Here is a 23,227-nt window from a genome sequence, read left to right on the forward strand (position 1 = left end):
ATAAGCACAGTTATTGTTGTTATAGTATTACAATAACATTAGTCTTTAAGGAGCTGCAAGGTAAATTTTGTAAAAGAAATAAGTAAAAATAAAATATGCCATTACAGCTGTTAAGAATGGTTATAGTACCGTATGATTAAATGGGCAAAAAATTGTGGACATGATATATTAATGGAGCAATGGGAAAATATGTGGACAAGAGGGCTGAAATTTACATTAAGCTCCAGTATTAAAGAACATTTTTACAAAATGATGTATCGTTGGTATATGACTCCGGAAAAAATGGCTAGAATGTATAAGGGGGCATCAAATGTATGTTGGAAATGTGCCAAACAAGAAGGGACATTTTTTCATATGTGGTGGACATGTACGAAAGCAAAGAGTTTTTGGTTGCAGAGACAATCATCGATTCAGAAAATTTTGAAGATTAAACTTCAGCTGAAACCAGAGACTTGTCTGTTGGGAATAATGGACAGCCAGTTGGAAAAAAGCTTTAGAACACTGTTTTTATACTTTATTACAGTGGCAAGAGTACTTTATGCACCAAAGTGGAAAACTACAACATTGCCTACAGTGGAGGAATGGTTGACAAAAGTTTTGGAGTTTGCGTCAATGGCAAAACTTACTGCATTAGAGAAAGGACGTTAGTTAACTTCTTGACTGAATGGAAACTGTTAATAGACTTTTTGCATGAAATGGATAACAAGGATTTGTTGACATCTGGATTTATGGATTAAGAAAGAGGAACAATAGAAAAAAGAGGGGTGTGTGACTAACTTAGAATAAGTAGGACTCTAGAAATAATATATACTTGTGGAGAAAATCGGAACTCAACTTGTAGTGTAATTTAGGTGTGTTTGTTTTCTTTTTCCCTTTCCTCTTAATTTTATAGATATGTATTGTTAGTGTGTCATGTTTAGAACTGTGTAGGTTTTTTATTCTCTGTTTATTGTTTATTATGTTATGGTGTATAGTTTTTAGTTTAAATAAAGAAAATTCAAACAGACAAGAATGGTTACAGTACTTATCTTGTATTATATCTTGACCTTTACATACCTGTTGCATGTCATGGGCTCAAGCAGTTCTCTGGAGAGGCAACAAATTCCCTAAACAACTTAAACCCACTGCTCCTAATATTGCCTCCTTACTGCATATATATGAGTCTACGGAGTGTCACTTCTTGCATCTGATGAGGTGTGATCCCTTGGAAGTTTAAGCTACAATCAATCTGCCAGTCTTTGAGATGCATAAATGTGAGGCCTCTAAAGAAATATCACAGAATATACCATTGCACTGTGTGGTCCTCCAATTGTACTGGCTACTATTTTCCCCTTATGCCCATGTATACAAATCTGTCAAATGAGGATACTTTTCATGCATCCAATGAAGGGGACTCTAGAGCCTCAGCTGCAAGGAGGATAAAAATAATACAAGCCAAACCTTAAAAGGCTGTTGTAACAAGGGTTGACTTAAACAATACAATGTGCTTTATTTAAAATATGCATATTGAACTACTAAATACCAGAAAGAGTTTTGCAGACTTCATTAACACTTTATTGAACATCTCTAGTCAAGAAAGCAAATCCATTGCTTTCCTGCATGGAATCGTACAAACAGATCAAACAGCTAAAGAGAAAAATTAAGTCAGCCAGTGAGACCAAGTGACAAGGGGAAGATTCCCATCTGTTGCCCTTTCCCAGCTCCTAAGTTTTAATGTGTGCACCTCATTTCTGCATGTAGGCCCTTGAACGGGGAAGGGGGGGGCCAGATCAATGGTCGAGCAGCTGCTTAGCATATGGGAAATCCCAACTTCAATTCTGATTAGGCAATACTGACTTGGAAAGAACAAAGACCGGTGTTAGTACGAGACAGTTTCATTCCAATGATTTACAAGTTGTTATTTTGTTTAATGTTTATGCCCTTGGCACAGCACTTTTGCTTTGAATTTGCGCCGACACCCCACAACAAAGCCATCGCAGCGCGATTTCCCCCAGTTCTGGGATAAGCGACCCCTGGCATGCAGGCTGACAGTGGCACACCAGACCCTTTTGCTTGGCATCTGAGGCCAGATCTCTGATCAAGCAACCAGGGTGTGGCTGCACTGCTGTGGCCAGCAGTGCAGGAAAGGTTGCCAAGTTTCAAGTGGGGCCTGGAGAACTCCTGGAACTACAACTGTATCTCCAAAGATCTGTTCCCCTGGAGAAAATGGTTGCTTGGGAGGCTGAACTCTATGGCATTCTACCCCACTGAGGTCTCTCCCTAAGCCTTGCCCTCCCCTTGCTCTTTCCCCAAATCTCCAGGAATTTCTTAACCTGGAATTGGCAACCCTAAATGCAGCAGATAGAAACAGGTGCGGCTTATGCTGACCATTCCTTCCAAGGCCTGTACAGCCACCGGCCGAGGCCAAGGTAAACCCTGGCGATGTGCAGCCGTTTGCCTTGCATTAAGTGTGTCTGGCCAAGTAAAACCCGTTTCTCCCCCATGTTTTTTGTCCACACAATCAAGAACTTCACAGGCAGATGTTGCGTTTTCTTTCTGCGCGTGGGCTAAGAAGATTGTCTACTCCTGGTCCCAGATTCTGTAGTTGTACCAGGTATATTCTTCACTTCCTTCAAAGAGCTCAGGACAATATACATAGGGTAGGGGGGGTGTACCTCAATTTCATCCTCACAGCAACCCTGTGAGGTAGGCTAGGCATATGATTTCACCAGAGACCATACAGTCAGGTTCATAGCTAGGCAGGAATTTCAGCCTGGGATTTCGAACTCCAGACTTGACCATACTCCACTAGTAATTGCTCAATCAGGTTCCCCTCCTTTTAGAATTTTTTTTAAAAAATTCAAAATTCACAGTCTGTGGTATTCTGTCACTCTTCTGCTTTGCACATATCCTTCATCAAGCGAAAACTGTCCCGTTATAGTTATAATACAGAGATTGAGTCCGGCCAGAGAGAAATCACATTTATAGGGAAACCTCAGGTTTCGATAACGTTATTCAGCCCACTCTTTGTCTTTTCCCCTCATGGAGGTAAAGTTGAACAAAAAGGCTTCAGGTCTAGGAAATAAAAAAAATAATGGAATTAATAAAGTATAACAGGAAATTGAAGAGCTACAATTCTCCCAAAGGGCATTGGTAGGCTTGCCAGCCTCCAGGCAGGGCCTGGAGATCTTCCGGAATTACAACTGATCTCCAGGCAACAGAGATCAGTTCCCCTGGACAAAATGGCTGCTTTGAAAGGTAAACTCTATGGAATTATACCCCACTGAGGCCCCTCCCCTCCTCAAATTCTACCCTCTTCAGGCTCCGCCCCCCAAATCTCCAGGAATTTCCCAAGCTGGACCTGGCAACCCTAGATTGGACACTTTTTGCAAAATCCTCCCACCAAGATTCTTTCACAACCTCTAAATGAAAAATGACGTGTGTGTGTGTAAAATGCGTATCTTCCCATTTCCTTGCCAGAGATCTAACTGGTTGCTGCTTGGACCAGTTTCAGGGTTTTGGGAGCCCTCAAACAACAGTCGGTATCTTTAACCAGAAAGGGGTGGAGAGGCTGGTATAAGCAAATTGTGAAAACCGCCTAGATTAGGGTTACCGGTCTCCAGGTGATGGATGGAGATCTCCTGGAATTATAACTGATCTCCGGGCCATAGAGATCAGTTTCCCTGGAGAAAATGGCTGCTTTGGAGGGTGGGCTCTAGGGCATTGTACCCTGCTGAGGCTCTTCCACTCCCCAAATCCTGCCTTGTCCAGGCTCCACCACCCCCCCCCCCCCAAATCTCCAGGAGTTTCTCCACGTGGAGCTGGCGACCCAAGCCTCAGATTCTTTTTCCAAACAACTCGGGGCCAAAGCAAAGCTGGATGTTCGTGGTCCGGAGCTCCTGGTGATTTTTCAGGCTTGATCCGGGTGCCTCACGCGCCTGAGTATTGCCATTTTTATCAGCTCCAGACTGTGAAATTCCTGGAAATTTGGGAGTGAAGTCTGAGAGCCAAGCTACAAGTGACGCCTGACACAGATTGAACACTTGTCAGCTTCCCTCAAGTTTTGATGGGAAATGTAGGCATCCCGGTCTTGCAGCTGTAATGAAGAGCCAAGCTGTAAAACCAGGATGCCTACATTTCCCATCAAAACTTGAGGGAAGCTGACAAGTGTCCAACCTGTGTCAGGTGTCACTTGTAGCTTGGCTTTCAGAGAATACTTCTCCCTGTGATCTTCTCACATTATCATTTAAGGCTTTGCTTCCTGTCAGTTCATTGCAAGTAATTAGGATGAATGACAGGACCTTTACTACTGTAGCCTCACGGAGGCTGAATATTGGGTCAGGTATTGTATATATAATAATAATAATAACATTCAATTTATCGCCCTGCAGGATAACTTAATGTGTTTCTGTCTTGTAATGGCCTATGGCTGTATACAATAAACCTTCTATCTATCTATCTATCTATCTATCTATCTATCTATCTATCTATCTATCTATCTATCTATCTATCTGTCTGTCTGTCTGTCTGTCTGTCTGTCTGTCTGTCTGTCTGTCTGTCTGTCTGTCTGTCTGTCTGTCTGTCTAACTTAATGCTCACTCAGAGCGGTTTACAAAGTATGACATTATAATCCCTACAACAACAATCACCCTGTGAGGTGGGTGGGGCTGAGAGAGCTCTGAGAGAGCTGTGACTAGCCCAAAGTCACCCAGCTGGCTTCAAGTGGAAGAGAGAGGAATCAAACCCAGCTCTCCAGATTAGAGTCCCACGCTCTTAACCACTACACCAAACTGGCTCTCAATAGATATCGGGTTGCCAACCTCTCGGTAGAACCTGGACATCTCCCAGGGTTACAATTGAGCTCCAGGCTACAAAGATCAGTTCCCCTGGAGAAAATAGCTGGTTTGAAGGGTGGGCTATATGGCAGCAACATCTCTACTAAGTTCACTCCCATCCCCAAATCCTGCCCCCAAATCTCCAGGAATTTCCCAGTCCACAGTTGGCAACCCTATGCCAACTGCAAACCCTCCTAAGATGAGGCTTCCAGCCAAAAACGAAGGAGGGGATATTGTGTTTCACTGATGAGTTTAAACTCCCCAGATCAACAGCTAAGATCCTTTCCAGCCCTCGGAATTTATGGGCCTTAAGGTTCATTTTTCTAGATGTTGCAACAGCGTTCTGTGCGAGGCATTTCCTCATCTTTTGCAATATCTGGTTTACCCAAGAATTTCAAAATATTGTCCCCACCACCCATCCAGTATTTTCAAGGAAGTAGAAGTTCCATCCCTCCCTCGATGCCAAGAACATTTTTGAATGACAGGAAATAAGTCTCAGGAGTTCCCCAATCAAATTTCTTCACAGAGTGGGGGGCGGGGAAACTTACTCTCTGGGCTAGTGGTGCTGTATTAAACTATAACCGTCAACAGTTGAGTACTCAGGGTCTCCTGAAAAGATTACAATAAATGCATACTGTAAGAAGCGAGAAGCATAGATACACTACAAATATAAAACTGTACAACCCCAGAATTCTGGAAAATGTCATTCAGAAAGGGCTACTGGCATCCAACAAAGTTGTCAGCATTTATCATAACACATTCTTAGGATTTCTCCCTAGAATCCAGACAATTAGATACTTTTTCAAAGCAATAAATCTGGGTTTGCCACTGAGTATACAGAGACCAGGGACCCAAGTTCAATCCTGACTTCCCAACAAACATTACCGTTATTATAACACATTTCGTCACATTCACAAATTCCATTTTTAGACACACACTTTATTCAGAGGCCTTTGAACAGATGTAAACCTAGCTTCAAGTTGCAAGAGATTTAGAACAGTAAATGCCAACCAGTCCTGACCTGGATAGCCCAGGTGAGCCTGATCTCATCAGATCTCACAAGCTAAGCAGGGTCAGCCTTGGTTAGTAATTGGATGGGAGACCTCCAGCGAAGACCATGGCAAACCACCTCTGTTAGTCTCTTGCCACGAAAACCCCACCAGGGGTTGCCATAAGTCAACTCTGACTTAAGGGCACTCTCTACCACCACCACCAAATGCCAACAAAGGGGCATTCTCTGGTATGTTTATTCTGACCCAGAACAAGAGTCACCTTCCCCTATCTATAAAATTATGCAAGGGCCCAAAAGCCCAAAATTGCACCGAGGTTTTGAAATGAAGCACAGACACCAAATCGAAATTGCAGTGGACAGTGTGAAATGAACAGGTGCAATGCCGAAGCCACTGCGATCGGGGCGAATGCTCGTAAATGGCGGTTTAAACCGTAAGTGCGAAAAGGGGCATTGTTAGTAAACTGTCATTCACAAGAAGGCAGCATGTTTGGAAACAGAAACTGCTAGCAGCCCTGCTCATTTCAAACAAAAATCCAAAAACAAATGCCATGTGATAGGTTCGGAAGCAGTACATTTTAGATGACCAGATGACAACTTACCTGGCCCGCTGGAAGGTACTGGGAGCTGTGGCCTCCTGCAAAGCGAAGATCCTCTTAATAATACTCAGCATTTATACAGCGCTTTGGCATGTACAAAGTGCTTCCCGGACATTACCTCGAAGTTGAACTGTCTCAGAGCAACTATTTATATCACAGGATTTCCAGGTCTGCACCGGGTGCTACTGAACTAGGTGTGTGTTGGGAATTTTGCATTCAATCTTCATTTCTAAACACCCAGGGCCTAATTTGTGTCAGGACTGCAGCCCATGAGGAAAGGGGTCTTAAGCTTTCTTCCCCACACCAGTTTTTGTGACCTGCTATGGGCCCGAAGAGCCACTCTTTGCCCTGCCCAGGGAGCTTTCTACAGCCTATCAGTATACATAAGTTTCCCTACTGGTCAGTAGAGGAATGGCCGGTAAAGATGACGGAACTTGCATAGATGGCAAAACTTACTTCTCAGATTAGGGAAAGACATTATCTAAAGTTATTGCTACCTGGAAACCCCTTAGGGACTTTTTACAGGAAAAAAAAGGAGTGAACTGATGATTTATACTAAGAGGCAAAGAAAATGTCTAAGGGGAAAGGAAAACTATTTTTATGGTAATTTTGGAGTGAGTGTATAATATATAATACCTATATATCTTTCACAGAGAAAAATGGGAGATTATTCCCATATTTTTCTTTATATTAGTGTTCTCTTTTTTGTTTTTTGTTTTTAAATTTCTTTTTTGATCCTTTTTTTATACCCTGTTAAAAGTCCTTAATAAAAAAAATCATATGAAAAATTTTTTAAAAAAAGGTTCACTACTGGGGCAAATACAGGCTCCCTGGGGGAAATTTAAGTTGGACAAACAATACAGGGGGAGGGATTAAGCCTCTACCCTGTGTGCTGCAGTCCTGATCTGAAATGGGGCCCCACGTGCCTGAAAATTAAGTTTCAAAAATTGTCAGGAGTTCCACGTTTGGAAAATCTGCTGTGACAGAAGCCGGGGCAGGCCTGGAAAGAGTGTAATGTGTAGTGCAGCCCCTCGCTAACTCTTAAATAATCCGTAAGGTAGGCTGGTACAGTTATCTCTATACTGCAGATAAAAGACACAGAGGGAAAAGACTGAGGGTGAGAGAATAGAAGTTTGCCGTCAGCTTCCTCATGAATCTGTGGCCAAGGCACAGCTTACCTCCACTATACTAGACAAGCTCTCCATAAAACCTGCATCATGTTCTTGACACTGTATGGAAATTTTCTTGATAAATGTCCTTGATACTGAGTGTACTAATCTCACACAGTGTAATCCGCCTTGAGTCTCAGAGCCAAGCTACAAGTGACGCCTGACACTAGTTGGACACTTGTCAGCTTCCCTCAAGTTTTGATGGGGAATGTAGGCAGCTTGGCGGAATGTTGGACAAGTGACAGTTGAAAAGTCCATTGGACAGCAGTCAGAGAGCCAAGCTGCAAGACCAGGATGCCTACATTTCCCATCAAAACTTGGGGGAAGCTGACCAGTGTCCAACCTGTGTCAGGCGTCACTTATAGCTTGGTTCTCAGTGAGAAAGGTGGACTATAAATGACGACATAAATAAATAAAAAACATGGCATGTGAGCGAAAGGGTAGCAAGGGCTGCTAGGATACATCGAATGTGGTACCTGCCAACACCTTTCCTGGCACCCAATAGGTTTTTTTAGAAAAGTGGGTGGGGGCAAGTGGGTGGGGCCTATCTAGCAGGATTTCTGATTGGGCATTTGAGATCTGATTGGCTATGCAGATTAAAATATCGACGTTTCAGTGGAAGCTGCCACCACAGCGATGGTTCTATGCTCTCTTGCGCTCCTCTTTCCCAGTGAACTTTTTAAAAATTATTCCTCATGTCTTCTGCACTTGGCTGGAGCAATGACAAGAACTCATTATTGTTGCTATTGCCCAGGGCAGAGATAGACACATGAGCTACTTGGCTCAGCTTGCTCCATGCTGCCAACCTCTGTCCAGGCCAACAGCCCCTCCCCCCCGCCCCCGGGACTTTCCTTGTAAGTTCAAGGGCCACCCTGCCCTGATCAAATATCATTTCGCCCTTATTGAATCTGTTCCTTTGTTCTCACCTCCCCATTCCCGGCGTTGGGGCTTGATTTCTTCCAGGGGCTGCATTTCTCTGGGTGTTATAATAATTTTCATAGATCACAGGAACTGCGAAATAAAAAAGGGGTGGAAGAGACCAAAAGGCACTTTGAAAACAGACTGCAACATCCAAGGTTAGTGAAGCTGGAAACTCAAATGTCAATAAATAGGTACTCATTGCTTGTGTTATCGGACAAGGAAATTGCTACAGCGATGGTACACAGCATTTCACATTGTGTCTGGAGAAACAGAGAAGCCCGTTTGCCAGTTCGAGTGCTCTGATTTTGGGGGAAAGATGTATCATTTAGGACTTCTCAAGGTCAAAGCACAGTCAAATGCAAACAAGACAGCTGTCACGGAAATGGCAGTTGCCTGCCTAATTATGCCCGCCTTCTCTGTCTAGGTCAATTTAGCCATTCTCTGACATCACAGCATTCCACGCTTAAGCTGCTCCTAACTGGCTCTGAGCAAGGCTAGCTGGGCTCATTTGGGGCCAAAATCACCCCCAAATGAAGCGCAGGAACACTCCCGTGGCTGGCACGATGACATCACGTCCAATAGAGATGTCGTCTCTTTACCCCACCCTGGGAACGCACACACTGCACTGGGCAACCTGCAGGGGGCTTGTAGCCTCCTGCCGATCGCTGGCAGATTGGCGGGGGGCAATCGGGCAAACTCCTGGGAGCAGGGCTTTTTTTCAGGGGGAACACAGTGGAACGGAGTTCCGGCACCTCTTGAAAATACTCAGCAATAGTGCTTGAAAATAACATGATTTCAAAGAATCCCGTGTGTTTCTTCCTCATTTCCCTCTTGAGAGTTCCGCCCCCTCTTTTCCCAGGAAAAAACCCCTGCCTGGGAGTATGCCTGCCACTGAAAGGTACCTGGGAACCCGCGAGGTTGGGAAATCCCTGGATATTTGGGGGTGGAGCCTGGGAAAAGTAGGGTTTGGGGAAGGTGATCATGCCATAGAGTCCACCCTCCAAAGGAGCTCTTTTCTCTAGGGGAACTGGTCTCTTTTGTCTGAAGATAAGCAGAAATTCTGGGGCCCATCTAGAGTAGGCAGCCCTACCCCTTTTTCTGCTGTTCTCCCCACTCCTGTCCCTGCAAGCAGTAACCTTTCCATGTGTAAATTAGGGAAGTAATTTAAAAGGCCAAAGTGTTGCAGGAACGGGAAGGGCTTTCATTTGTCTCCTTTATTTTATCCTCACCATGATCCTGACAGAGAGGTTAGGTTGACTGTGTGACAGGAGGTAAGCCTAAGCAGGTCTGCTCAGAAGTAAGCCCTACACTTATTCAGTCCTACATTATTCAAGGGGACCTACTCCCAAGGAAGTGTCCCTAGGATTGTAGCCACATGGCCTGTCAAAACGGACTTTGTTCCACTTACTGGGCGGAAGGGTGCCTGTTTTCCGGATGTTTACAAAACATTCGATGTCCTTTTCGACGGTGCACATCTCTAAGCTCTTCCGGACTTCCTCATAACTCTGTAAAAGTACACGAGTTTTAAAAAAACCAAAGAAACACGTACACTGTAGTAGCAAGCAAAAAAAGTCATTCGACTTACTCCAAACAAAAGCTCAGCAAAATTGGGTGGAAGATAAACCCTTGGATCACAAGAGGTTTCTCTTCCCAGAAGCACAAATAAGCAAGCCAGGGTCATTAAATTAGTCCACCAACCACCCCAGAGGAAATGGGAACCTGCAAGCGTAATATAATTTTTAGGTCCAAATGACAGTCTCTCTATACGAGACATCTGACACGTGAAGAACACACGTCAGTAGATGCAGTGTTAGTTGGGAAGGGTAGTTTAAAAAGACAGAGCCGGCAGCAGGGCAAAGGCTTTGCTCTACACTGGAGCTGTGTGAAGGGGCCGTGAAATGCCAGAAGGGAAACTTCAGCCTATTATAATCTCTCCAGGTCCAAGCCCAGCTCTGGAAGGCAGCTCCGGCCCATTTCCTTTCCTCGCTGCCCTGTGGTTGCAATCCCACACAGTTTTAGACTGGAGACGTGAAGTTGACAGACCCTCAGGGAGGCAAAGATGAAATTAACAAACCCTCTGAGGAGCGATCTCCGCTGGCTCTGTCTTTTTAAACTACGCTTCTGGGCTAATGTTCTGTCTCCCTACACTTGATGAACATGCACCGAGGCGTCTTGTGTATAGAGACTCTGAGGTCTCTTTTCCACCCCGACAGCAAACAATTCATTGAGCTATATTTTCCATCAACACCTACATCTCCCCCACATACAGGTTGACCATAGAGTTGAATGAGTTTGTAAAAAATCTTTTTTTCATCTTGGAGTTCTCAGTTTTCCTCCCTTTCTTTTGAGATCCAGCTTCCCGTCTAAAACTTCTTAGCACCTTTCACCCTGACATTGTCAGCAGGCCTTTCCAGCCTCAATTAGCACAGCCAGTTTCAACTTAATTTTGAAAGAATTTTCACCAGCCAGCAGTTGTTTGGTAAGCAGAAAAAACCACCCCTTCCATGGTGGTCCCAGGCCATTTAGGGTCATCTTAAGGACCGTTTGCTCCCCCAGGGAGCAGCCTATCAGTTACGATAGTTGGCAGAGGCTGTCTCTCTTTCAGAGGTTAAGCAGGTACTTTCTGGAGACAGGGCCTTCTTGGTGGTGGCGCCTTGCTAGTGCAAGTCTGGCAATTGGCGGGGAGCTGGAAGGGGGACATGAGGGGGTACAATGTTGCTACATCATTCTGGGTAAAAGCTGCCCTTGGGCTTGACCCAGAAGTTACAGCTGGTCCAGAACACAGCAGCACATGTCCTTACAGGGCACATATCCATCCAATGCTGCGCCAGCTGCCCTGACTCCCGGTTGAGTTCTGGATCCAGTTCAAGGAACTAGCTTTGGCATTTAAAGCCCTTAATGGACTGGGACCTGCAAGACTACCTCTCTCATTATGTCCCCCGCAGGACTTTGTGCTCTGCGGACAAGCAGTTACTGGTGATCCCCAGCCTGAGGGATGTACACCTGGCCTCGACCAGGGCCAAGGCTTTTTTGGCTCTGGCCTGGTAGAACATTGGAGATCTGGGCCCTGCGGGATTTGCTACAGTTCCACTGGGCCTTCAGTTGAGGGGCCTGGCTTTCTGTCCCCCCCGACTGCCACGCTCTACTCCCTGCCACCCTGGACGCTGCATCCTGGCTGCGCTTGTAGTCTCTTATAGTGCAGTTTCATTATCTGACGTTTGACTCCTTTATCGATAGATTTTTGTAGCTTTAAGTTCTGTAGTTTTATTCTGCTTTAAAAAATTGTATCACACTTTTATTGTTCTGAGCCCGTTCAAGGGGAGGGTAGGATATAAATATGATAAAATAAAAAGAAATAAAATAAAACCCAGAAGTGACCAAAGGTAGCTCTAGGAATCGCCAAAAACTCTATGATAGAACCACAGAGTTTTTGGCAAGTCCAGGAGCTTGCAAGAATAGTGGGAGGAACTGGAAAGCCTACACCTCATTATGGAACTTCCTCCCAATTCAAATTGACCTGGCCCCTACAGTATTACTGTTAAGACAATAGAGCCCATTGTAAAGACAGATACTATGGGCTCTACCAGTGGAGTATTGGGAAGCAGCTGGAAGGCCACGCTGAGAGGGAGCCCCCCACACTGCGCCTCCCTGCCAACTCCACAGGCAGGCCTCTGAGGGTCGCAGGGAGGCACAGCATGGCCACGCAGCCGGTGCGGAGGTAGCAGGAAGGCCATGTGGGGGGCACTGCACCTCCCCGCCAATTCTCAGGTGGAACAAAAAATCCACTTCAAATGATTGATAAAGTGCATTGAAAGTGCATTATCCAACGTGCGCGGGATCAGCAACAAGGTTAGCCTTTTATATATAGTAGATGCCAAGCAACGTCCATCCTGTTCACGTTTTCAGAATTCCAGGAACGTATCGCTTCGGCTACTCATTTCATATTGCTAGTTTTCTCTCACTCGGCAAACTGTTCTATTTATCTGTTTTTATGATTCCCGTTCTGCAAATAGCCTCTATGTTTATTTTAAGCAGAAAAGGTGAAGTAGAAATCCTTAACGTTAATAAACCACATCTCCGTGTTCAGAATTCGCTTCACCCGCTGAAACCCGATTGCTTTTAAAAGCACAGAAGCTTGTCCAGTTGTTGTTGTTTTTTTTAAAAAGCTTGGCAAACCGAGTCCCAAGAGGATAGCAAAAGCTTGGAGACCATCCAAGCCGGTTCCTTACTTCATCGTTCTTGACGCATTCCTGAGAGAGCTGGTTGACATGTAACCAGAGGGCGTTCCGGAAGTAGGTTATCCGTTCACACTCTTGGCTCTCAAAGAACTGCAGGGACAGACAACAGGTCAAGACAAGCCACAGACAAAACATTAAACATGGAATTTCCTGATGTTAAACACCACCACCACCCATGAATCTCAAGACAAAAACAATCCCAGAACTCTGAGGGCAGCACCTGGGCTGTTTACGCCTGCTACATTACAATCACACTGAACAAGAGGTGACCTGTGATGCTTGCAAAACCACATTCCACAGGACACGACAGCAGCACTGGGAAGGGCTTCCCACAAGTCCCAAGTTTACTGGTACAGCTTATGAGATGGTTTTGGCCAAGCTACAAGTGATGAATGACACAGGTTGGAAACTTGTCACCTTCCCTCAAGTTTTGATGGGAAATGTAGGTGTTCTGGTCCTGCAGCTTGGCTCTCCGACTGCTGTCCAATGGACTTTTCAACTGTCACTTGTCCAACATTCCGCCAAGCTGCCTACATTTCCCATCAAAACTCGAGGGAAGCTGACAAGTGTCCAACCTATGTCATTCCTCACTTGTAGTTTGACCTTCAATTTACCATCACAGGGGGATGTAAAGCTTAGACTCAGAGTGGGACCACAAGTGACGCCTGACACAGGTTGGAAACTTGTCACCTTCCCTCAAGTTTTGATGGGAAATGTAGGTGTTCTGGTCCTGCAGCTTGGCTCTCTGACTGCTGTCCAATGGACTTTTCAACTGTCACTTGTCCAACATTCCGCCAAGCTGCCTACATTTCCCATCAAAACTTGAGGGAAGCTGGCAAGTGTCCAACCTGTGTCAGGCGTCAGTTGTGGTCACGCTCTCAGAGACTCCTCAAGGCTCCACCCATTACGAGATTCCACCAGGTCCTGACTACTCTCATATGAACCTACCCAACCACTCCAGACATCTTCACAGACCCTGGTTCTGAGACTAGCCCGATGGCAACGCAAGAAAGGGCCTTCTCAGCCATGGTGCCAAAACTTTGGAACTCCCTCCCCAGGGAGATTCGCCTGTCTCCCTCTGTCATTGTTTTCCACCTATAGGTGAAGACTTCTTTGGTTTTGTTTGGCGTCCCCTCATTAACTCTTCTTATCCCTCCTCCGTGGTCTCGCGTTGTTTTTATGCATTTTGTTCAATTGCTTTAAATATTTATATTACATATGCAGGGCTTTTTTTCAGGGGGAACACAGGGGAATGGAGTTACGGAACCTCTTGAAAATGGTCACATGGCTGGTGGCCCCGCCCCCTGATCTCCAAACAGAGGGGAGTTTAGATTGCCCTCGGAGGTCAATCTAAACTCCTCTCTGTCTGGAGATCAGGGGGGCGGGGCCACCAGCCATATGACCATTTTCTCGGAGGGCAACCCACTGAGTTCCACCACCTCTTTTCCCAGAAAAAAAAGCCCTGTACGTATGTAAATGCTATTCTTACAGTGCAATCCTAAAAAGAGTTACTCCAGTCTAAGCCCGTTGATTTCTTAGGATAGCATTGTCAATTCTGGAAATGTTTGACATGTTTGAATATTTGTCACCTTTGGAAAGGTGGCATAGAAATAAATAAATAAATATGGTTCAGCCATCCCTGCCATCTTACACTGGCAGAAGAATCAAACCTTCTCCAGCTCAGTCTGCTCCTAAAGAAACTGAAAATAAGAGTATATCCTTCCACTACAATCCATGTGAAAGAACTGTGTTTTAATATATAAGTTAAATATATATATATATATATATATAAACTTAACAGAATCACAGACTTGGAAGGGGCCATACAGACCTTCTAGTCCAACCCCCTGCCCAGTGCAGGATCAGCCTAAAGCATCTCTGACAAGTATTCATCCAGCCTCTTCTTGAAAACTGCCAGTGAGGGGGAGCTCACCACCTCCCTAGGCAGCTGATTCCACCTTTGAACTACTCTGACCAGGAAAAAGTTTTTCCTAATATCCAGTCGGTACCTTTCTACATGTAATTTAAGCTCGTTGTTTCGAATCCTATCCTCTGCTGCCAACTGGACCAGCTCCTTGCCCTCCTCCAAATGACAGCCTTTCAGATATTTAAAGAGAGCAATCATGCCCCACCCCTCCAGTCTCCTCCAAACTAAACATTCCCAAGGCCCTCAGCCTTTCCTCGTAGGGCTCAGTCTCCAGACCCCTGATCATCCTCGTCGCTCTCCTCTGCACCCTCTCGATTTTGTCCACATCCTTTTTGAAGTGAGGCCTCCAGAACTGCACACAATACTCCAGGTGTGGCCTGACCAAGGCAGTATAGAGAGGGGCTATGACCTCCTGCGATTTCGATGCAATGGCCCTTTTGATACAACCCAAGACTGAGTTTGCCTTTTTTGCCACCGCATCACACTGACGGCTCATATTTAACAATCCTACCCCACCAGAATTTATCATTTTAGGGCCATTTTTAAAAACCGAAGAATTCTTGTTGGGACAATTATTACGACTCTTACATTTATTAGATGCAGAGGAGTTAGCCATGCCAGTCTCTGTATCAGGCATCTGACGAAGAGAACTTGATTCTCGAAAGCTTATGCTACAATAAAATTGGTTAGTCTTAAAGGTGCTACTGGACTCTTTTTGATTTTACATTTATTAGCTTATGTAAAGCTGAAGGCTGCTCTTATTGTTACTGATCTAAAATTTCAATTCTGTTCTGCGCCTGACACAATTATATTAATTAACCCCAACCTAGTACTATTCCTCATAAGTCCTATATGAATCATGGTGGAAGGATGTGCTCTGTATTTCTTTGTGAATTCATTATTTTTACTAATTATGCAATATTTTCAGTTTCCCTCTTCAACTTCCCCTCAAAAATACTCAAGGTGGCAAACCTGATCTCCCTCACAATAATCCCGTGAGGCAGGTTAGAGAGAGAGAGATGAACAGTGTGTCTGGTTCAAAGGTCACTTAGGGAACATTATGGCAGAGTGGGGATTTGAACTCAGGTCTGCCTGGCCCAACCGCTACATGATCTCCCTGGGGAAGAGAATGGACTTTCTTTGCTTTGAGGACTTGGGGAAGGTTTCCGATCCTGACAGGCTTTGCCCTTTCATTGTCATTCTGCTCCGAGAGACATCCCTCCCTTTGGATACTTTTCAAACAAACGCCACCTGCTTCAAGAAGTAATTTGGCATCCATTACTGTTGGTCCATACATAAGCCAAGAGCAACATACCGGCTGCCTCAATGTTCCTACCCCTGCAGAGCAACAGTTGATCCGCCATTTTTACCTCACAAGCCTTGATGTGCTCACTTTGCCACTCTTCCCTGATCTTCTCCACAGCGCTGACGTTCATCTGATACACCCTGTCTGTAAAGCGAGGGGAGAAACAGCCTGTTCACATTGGGGGACCCGAAGTCACAATGTTCCAAGCCTAAAATTCCAGGCAAAACGGCCCCAGAGTGAGCCATCCCCGAAATTATGCAGGAGCTGGCAGTGAGAGCTAAGCTACAAGTGACGCCTGACACAGGTTGAACACTTGTCAGCTTACCTCAAGTTTTGATGGGAAATGTAGGCGTCCTGGTCTTGCAGCTTGGCTCTCCATTACAGCTGCAAGACCAGGATGCCTACATAAGACACTCGTCAGATCTGATGCTACAAACTAGTCCGCATCCTAAGTCATACATTGGCCAACCAGAAGCCAGCAAAAGAGAAGAAAGTGGCAGGCAGGGGCAGACAGGAAGGCTCACATTACCATTTGGAACAGCTGGATTTCAGTCCAGTGGGACTTTAGAGACCCACAAGATTTTCAAGGTGTAAGCTTTCACGAGTCAAAGCTCTCTTCTTCTAACACTGGTGTTTGCAGTTTTAAGTGGATAGCCATGTTGGTCTGCAGTAGGACCACAGAATTTGGGTCCAGTGGCACCTTAGAGACCAACAAGATTTTCAGGGTATGAGCTTTCGAGAGTCAAAGCTCTCTTCTTCAGACATTTGTGGATTACAAAGTGCAACTGATAGGCAGTAGATCTGGGAAAGAAAAAAAAGGAAGTACTGCTTTACTAGGTGTATAATTAACTTGTGGAACTTGCAGCTACGAGAAGAAGAGATCAATGTCTCTAAAAGCGGGCAAAGCAAATTCATGGAAAATAAGTTCATTAAGCATCATAGCTAAATTGCACCTCCATTTTCAGAGGTAGTTGCTGGCAGAGCTCTCTTCTCAGAGCCCTCTTCTTCAGGTACCTTCAGGTAGCTTCAGGTATCAAGTATCTGAAGAAGGGAGCTCTGACTCTTGAAAGCTCATATCCTGAAAATCCTGTTGGTCTCTAAGGTGCCACTGGACACAATTTGGGTACCTTGTGACGACATACTCTGAAATGCCACACGCATATACGCTCCAACCCACACACAATTCCCCCTCTCCCCACAAGCGCAGTAAGAAAGCCCTGGGGAGCTTTTAAAGACAAGCAGAGAACCGATCATGGATCCACAGCGATCGACGGACAGGAGCTCATCGCAGCAGATCCAGCCCCAGTTGAAAGCCCCAAGAGCACAAGCCATTGAGAGAGTTGGCAACATTTCTCTCCAAGGCCGGTAGACTCACCTGAATCTTCCAGGGCTGTTTTTGTCTGAGCCAGCTTTACGAAGAGCTGGAAGGAAAAGGGGAAATATACAGAATGTTAGGAGGTTCTGGAGAGCAGAAAGAACGGCTCTGGTGGTGCACCTTGGAAATTTCTGCCCAGCCAAGGAAACTCGCAGCCTGCAAGATCGGCTGGGGTGACAGCACTGCAGAATCTCAGCCAAGAGACAAGATTCCTACCACTTGGAAGAGTGGTTTGTGTGACCGTTCTAAGGATTTTCCTCCATCCTTACTTAAGGTCCAGGATCAACCCCAGCCTGGATTGCGCGCTCCACCTCTTTCATGACTTTGGCAACTGATTTGCATTTACATGGCCCTCACTCCCTGACCCTCTCCCCCCTCCCCTCACCACCTATATATCTCTGGCCAGTTTCTTCATACCCTCCATGCATCTGTAGCTTATGCTACAATAAAGTTGCATCTGACGAAGAGAGCTGTGGTTCTCGAAAGTTTATGCTACGGTAAAGTTGGTTAGTCTTAAAGGTGCTACTGGACTCTTTACTATTAAGAAAAGGTATATCCACACACTACAAGGTTCTATCAGTATCGTACCACTTTAACCATTTAATCTTCCTCCCTGGAAATTACAGTTTGGGGAGGACAAATATTATTCTGTGTTAGAGATCTCTAGGATTGCGTCAAAGTACTGTTCCCAGAATTTTCTCGGGAGTGAAACTTATTTGAGTTTAGTGCAGATATCTCTAGAGATAATATTCGGAGGTAGAGTTGCCAGCTCTGGGCTGGGAAAGTCCTGAAGGTTTGGGGATTGAGGCAGAGAAGAGCGGAGTATAATAATGCCATAGAGTCCATCTGCCAAAGCAGTCAGAGCCAAGCTACAAGTGATGAATTACACTTGCCTGGCAAGTGAACAGACTCACGTGTATTCCTCCCTGTTCACTTGCCATTCACTCGATCAAGTGGAGCGCAAGTGAATGGCAAGTGAACAGGGAGGAATACACGTGAGTCTGTTCACTTGCCAGGCAAGTGTAATTCGTCACGTGTAGCTTGGCTCTCACTTTCTCCAAGGGAAGAGATCCTTGTAGCCTGGAGCTCAGCTGTAATTCCAGGAGATCTTAAGGCATCACTTGGAAGTTGGCAGCCCTAGGGGATCAGACATCCAAGACCACCTGTATTTACCTTCGGGTTAACATGCAGAAGGAAAGAGCCAACTGGGTGTGTAATGGTCAGAGTGTCAGGAACGGGTGTCACGTCTGTGCCCCATCCATGCCAATGCTGATGCTGTTGTCAGCAATGCTAATGCTGACCTGTTGTTCCCGAACCAATGTTTCATGCTATAACTTGATGTCATATGCCCATGCCATAACTGTTTCTTTCACAGGCTTAGAGGAACTGCAGGTGCCTTATCTAACGGACCGTAGAAACTTTCAGTGCCTCTGACTTTGTACACTGCTCACTCCCATGCACTGCTATGTCTCAACTTTGATCTCTTGCTTTCTCAGTGTCTCAACTTGATAGTACAAATATGCAGGGCTCATTTTGAGGGGGAATGCGCAGCAACGCAGTTCTAGCAGTTCCCCAAAGAGGTCACATGTCAGGTGGCCCCACACACCTGACTCTCGGCCATTTTGGGCCCGTTTCGGCCTGGATTGGGGCTGAAAAAGCCCGGATCGAGCCTCTGACAGGTGGTGGATCACTTTCCCACTCAGCAGCATCCCGATCCTGACCATTCTGGGCCCCTTTTCAGTCATTTTCAGCCCCTTTTTGCCATTTTGGGCCCAATTTCAGCCCTGAATGGCCAGGATTGGGTCCAAAACAGCCAGAATAGGTGATGTCAGGGGTTGTGACATATGCAAATCAGTTGTACTAATGACACACAGCCGGTGATGGCAAGGGGTGTGGCATATGCTAATGAGTTATGCTAATGAGTTCCTCCAGCTCTTTTTCTACGAAATGACCCCTGCAAATATGTGAGACGTTCTCAGGACGAGTTCGCTCCAAAAGTCCTGTTTTACTGTTGGGAGGGGGGAGGAGTAAATGTGTTCATTAAGAAGAGTGGTTTTCCCATGTGTCATTATCCCTGTCAACCTGTTCTTACTGCTTAGATGCTTACCTTGCTTCTGAGTAATCCTATGGACATATCTGTGGAAATGATCTGATTTCTGAATAAAGCCGTTTAACCAAGAGCCTGGATTTCTTGCTGCAATGGTACAGGGATCTATCTGCCATAGCCTGTCATCTGTAGCCTGACAACGGGGAGAACCAGGTTCGAATCTCCACTCAGGTATAGCACCCACTGATGACCTCGGGACAGTGGTTTCCCCAGCCTATCTCACAGGATTGTTGTGAAAATCAAAATTAAGAAAGGAGCACCATATATGCTGCCTTGATCTCCTCAGAAGAAAGGCAGAGAAAAAAGCGGACCGAATAATACAGAAAAAGCAGGCCATCGTTATAGCTTCTCCCTGTTTTCTGCCGGCTGTACATATCCACCCTGGCACAAGCCCTTCTTGGCATTCCTGCCTCGGTACCTTTTCTTGTTGTTTCTGAGTGACCAGGTTGGCACTGCGATGGACTGACTGCTCCGCCTCATCCTTGTCCCGACACCGCTGTTCGTAGAGCCTCTTGGCCTAGAAAAGTCACAACAAGCCAGTCACGAAAGCGGGCACTCGCATGCCTAAATATTGTGACAAAAGGAAGCTAGCAAATAGATCAGTCTACTGAATATTACTACTCTCCAAGAAGATATACCACAAACATAGGCTTTTTTTTTGCACGGGCTATTTTTGCCACTTTGGGCCCCATACCTCTTCAGGTTTTCTTCCAAATTCCGGACAATTAACTCCCCCTTCAGATTTCAGTGTGGCATTTCAAGTGTTCGCTTCCGAGTTTTCTGCCCATATTTTTTCTGCACAGGGAGAAAAGTTGAAAGAGAACCCTTGAAATGCTGCACTGGAATCTGCAGGGGAGTGCATCGTCTGGAATTTGGAAGAAAACCTGAAGAGGAATGGGGCCCAAAGTGGCAAAAACTACCTGTGCAAAAAAGGCCACATTTTGAAAGCTGATTTTGAAAGCAAAATGCAAATGCAAATGCCTGATCCGTTTTGAATGGGTCATGCAGCTGAAGTCAGAAGAGCAAACTGCAAAAGAAACAGGGTTACTTTTGCACCTGGGCTTATTTCTGGTTTCAGATTTGGGGCAAGGAAAAAGACTGGTTGGAGTGGGTTTGGAGAAAGGACATGGGAAGGATGGTTGTTGGGGGTTTTCCGGGCTGTATCGCCGTGGTCTTGGCATTGTAGTTCCTGACGTTTCGCCAGCAGCTGTGGCTGGCACCTTCAGAGGTGTAGCACCAAAAGACAGAGATCTCTCAGTGTCACAGTGACACTGTGAATTCACTGTGAATTCATGAATTCATTCATACCCCATATGTGTGTGGCACTGTGACATTGAGAGATCTCTGTCTTTTGGTGCTACACCTCTGAAGATGCCAGCCACAGCTGCTGGCGAAACGTCAGGAACTACAATGCCAAGACCACGGCAATACAGCCCGGAAAACCCACAACAACCATCGTTCTCCGGCCGTGAAAGCCTTCGACAAGACATGGGAAGGGTTATGCATTCCTTTCTGCTGCCTACCATTTCTGGCCTATAAAGTCCTTATACCCCATATAATTCAGACCACTTTAGGAGGTTACCATATGGTGGCTGTTTAAGATCTCTGCTTCCTAATTTTAAAGTGTTTATGCGGGGCTATATTTATATTTATGGTAACTGTTATGAGACATGTGATGTATGCTAATTAGATTTTATAATATTTATATTTGTACTATTTTAACTGAAGTTTTAACTTGTATAATTCTCACCAAATAAGGGAATGTCTTATTTTACTAGTTTAAAGCTGGTCGTGAACCGAAATAAATAAATTCATTCATACCCCATATGTGTGTGGCACCTGTATTTGTTGAAAGAGATCAGAAGGGAGGGAGGCAAATCACAGAAACAACTCCTTCCCCAGCTGGGGACACACACGGACACACTTGTTTTTAAGAGACATGAAAGTCTCCAACCCTTTTGTTGCAGAGAGATATGGGGAAAGGTGAGCCCCTTATCTCTGCAATAAACAGAATAAACACTTCCATTTTTTAAAGGAAATCTGGGAATTCAGAGGAACTTGTAGAATATAACAATAGATCATTATGTTATTGTGGTATAGAAGAAAAACTTGCCATGGAGTCACAGCCTATCCACAAGGCCTTCGAGGCAAAAGAGACCACCAGAGATTTGGGGGCAAACAGGGTTTTTCAAAGGGGAGGGACCTCAGCGGGGTACAATGTCATAGTATACACCAGGGTTGGCCAAACTTGCTTAATGTAAGAGCCACATAGAATAAATGTCAGATGTTTGAGAGCCGCAAGACATCATGCATTGAAGTGACTTCAGAGGAAGAGGCGAGTTTGGGGGAGCATCTTGAAAGTGGCATCAGAGGAAGGGGTGGGGTTTTGGTGCAGTATGCTGGAGGTGACATCATCGGAAGGGGTGAAGCTTGGGAAGAGCCATCACCTGACCTTTGACAAAAGTGATATCACATCCTTGATAGGCTTCACCCCCAAAGGGGTGTCCCCAGGTATTTTCTGAGTCGGACCTGGCAACACCAACATTTTTATTGAAAATAAGAAAGACATGGAAGAAGGAAGGGGAGGGAGGGAAAGACATGGAAAGAAGAAGGGAAAGGAGGGAAGGCAATAAACTAAACTAAAATAAGCTGTATGGCCACAGCGATACTCAGAGACCTCTGGGAGCCGCACAATATGTCTAGAAGAGCCACATGCAGTTCCCGAGCCTCAGTTTGGCCACCCTTGGTATACACCCTTCAAAGCAGCCATTTACTCCAGGGAAACGTGTTTGGAGAGCAGATGTAATTCCAGGAGAGCTCCAGGCCCCAGCTGGAGACTGGCATCCCTAGCTAAGCCACCTACGAACATTATAGACAGATAATGGGCATGGGCCCTCACCTGAATAGCCCAGGTGAGCCTGCTCTCATCAGATCTTGGAAGCTAAGCAGGGTCGGCCTTGGCCAGTAATTGGATGGGAGACCGCCAATGAAGACCAGGGTTGCAGAGGCAGGCAATGGCAAACCACCTCTGTTGAGACTCTTGCCTTGAAAACCCCAGAAGGGGGTCACCATAGGTCAGCTATGACTTGACAGCACTTTCCTCCACCGCCGCCAATGGGCACGGATACAATATTGTATTTTAAGAACCAGATGGGAAGAGTTACTCACTTCCAGGGTTCTTTTGTACTGCAGATTCCGGTTTTTATGAATCGCATCCATTATCAGCTCGATCTGCAGGGGAAAAAACTTTGTTAGTCTGTTCTGCTCTGCCAAAGAACAGGAATGAGACGGAAACCATCAAGAACTACAGTGTGTTTCCCCCTTTTAAAAATACCAGGCCACACAGACATTTTCCTCCCGCACGGAACCAGAAAGGGAACTAGAATGACCGTCATTCGCTTCGTCTTGCAAAAGAGGACGGCCGCTTACTTCCGTGCTACTGATTTCTGCGAGCCGGGCCTGGTGGACTTTTGCAAGATCACACAGAGAATCTAGAAACTATACAGAATTTCAGCTTATTTATTTTAAAAAACATGGCAGAAGAGCATTACTAAGGCTAGGGCAGTCAGCCAACCATGCAGAAAAACAGAGCAACTCCACTTCCCTTTCCCAAGCATTGCTTCAAGGCTTTCCACCCCTAGTTTAGCTGCCATGAGGTGTAGGGACTTAAAGACTCTCTACACATCTTAAAGTTCCTCTACACGAGACGCCTCGGCGCATGTTCGTCAAGTATAGGGAGACGCAATGTTAACCGGGAAGCAT

The 23,227-nt window shown here is 45.5% G+C and overlaps 1 protein-coding gene across 2 annotated transcripts in view; it reads right to left on the reverse strand.

Moving 5' to 3' along the window:
* Positions 1-1,470: 1,470 nt before the first annotated feature.
* Positions 1,471-23,227, reverse strand: part of PSTPIP2 (proline-serine-threonine phosphatase interacting protein 2) — a 46,010-nt gene continuing 24,253 nt past the window's right edge. Inside the window, exons 6-15 of one of the 2 annotated variants that reach the window (XM_054986740.1) lie at positions 22,634-22,696; positions 19,884-19,982; positions 17,359-17,404; positions 16,048-16,127; positions 12,742-12,840; positions 9,921-10,017; positions 8,518-8,602; positions 6,426-6,460; positions 5,363-5,423; positions 1,471-3,054 (exon numbers count right to left, since the gene is read on the reverse strand). In XM_054986740.1, the coding sequence (XP_054842715.1) occupies positions 5,371-5,423; positions 6,426-6,460; positions 8,518-8,602; positions 9,921-10,017; positions 12,742-12,840; positions 16,048-16,127; positions 17,359-17,404; positions 19,884-19,982; positions 22,634-22,696 (657 nt within the window). In that variant the 3' untranslated portion in view covers positions 1,471-3,054; positions 5,363-5,370. The remainder of the gene's footprint in view (positions 3,055-5,362; positions 5,424-6,425; positions 6,461-8,517; positions 8,603-9,920; positions 10,018-12,741; positions 12,841-16,047; positions 16,128-17,358; positions 17,405-19,883; positions 19,983-22,633; positions 22,697-23,227) is intronic. The other variant, XR_008597519.1, reaches the window with a different exon arrangement.

This window comes from Eublepharis macularius, chromosome 8 (assembly GCF_028583425.1).
Source record: "Eublepharis macularius isolate TG4126 chromosome 8, MPM_Emac_v1.0, whole genome shotgun sequence".
NCBI classification, from domain to species: Eukaryota; Metazoa; Chordata; class Lepidosauria; order Squamata; family Eublepharidae; genus Eublepharis; species Eublepharis macularius.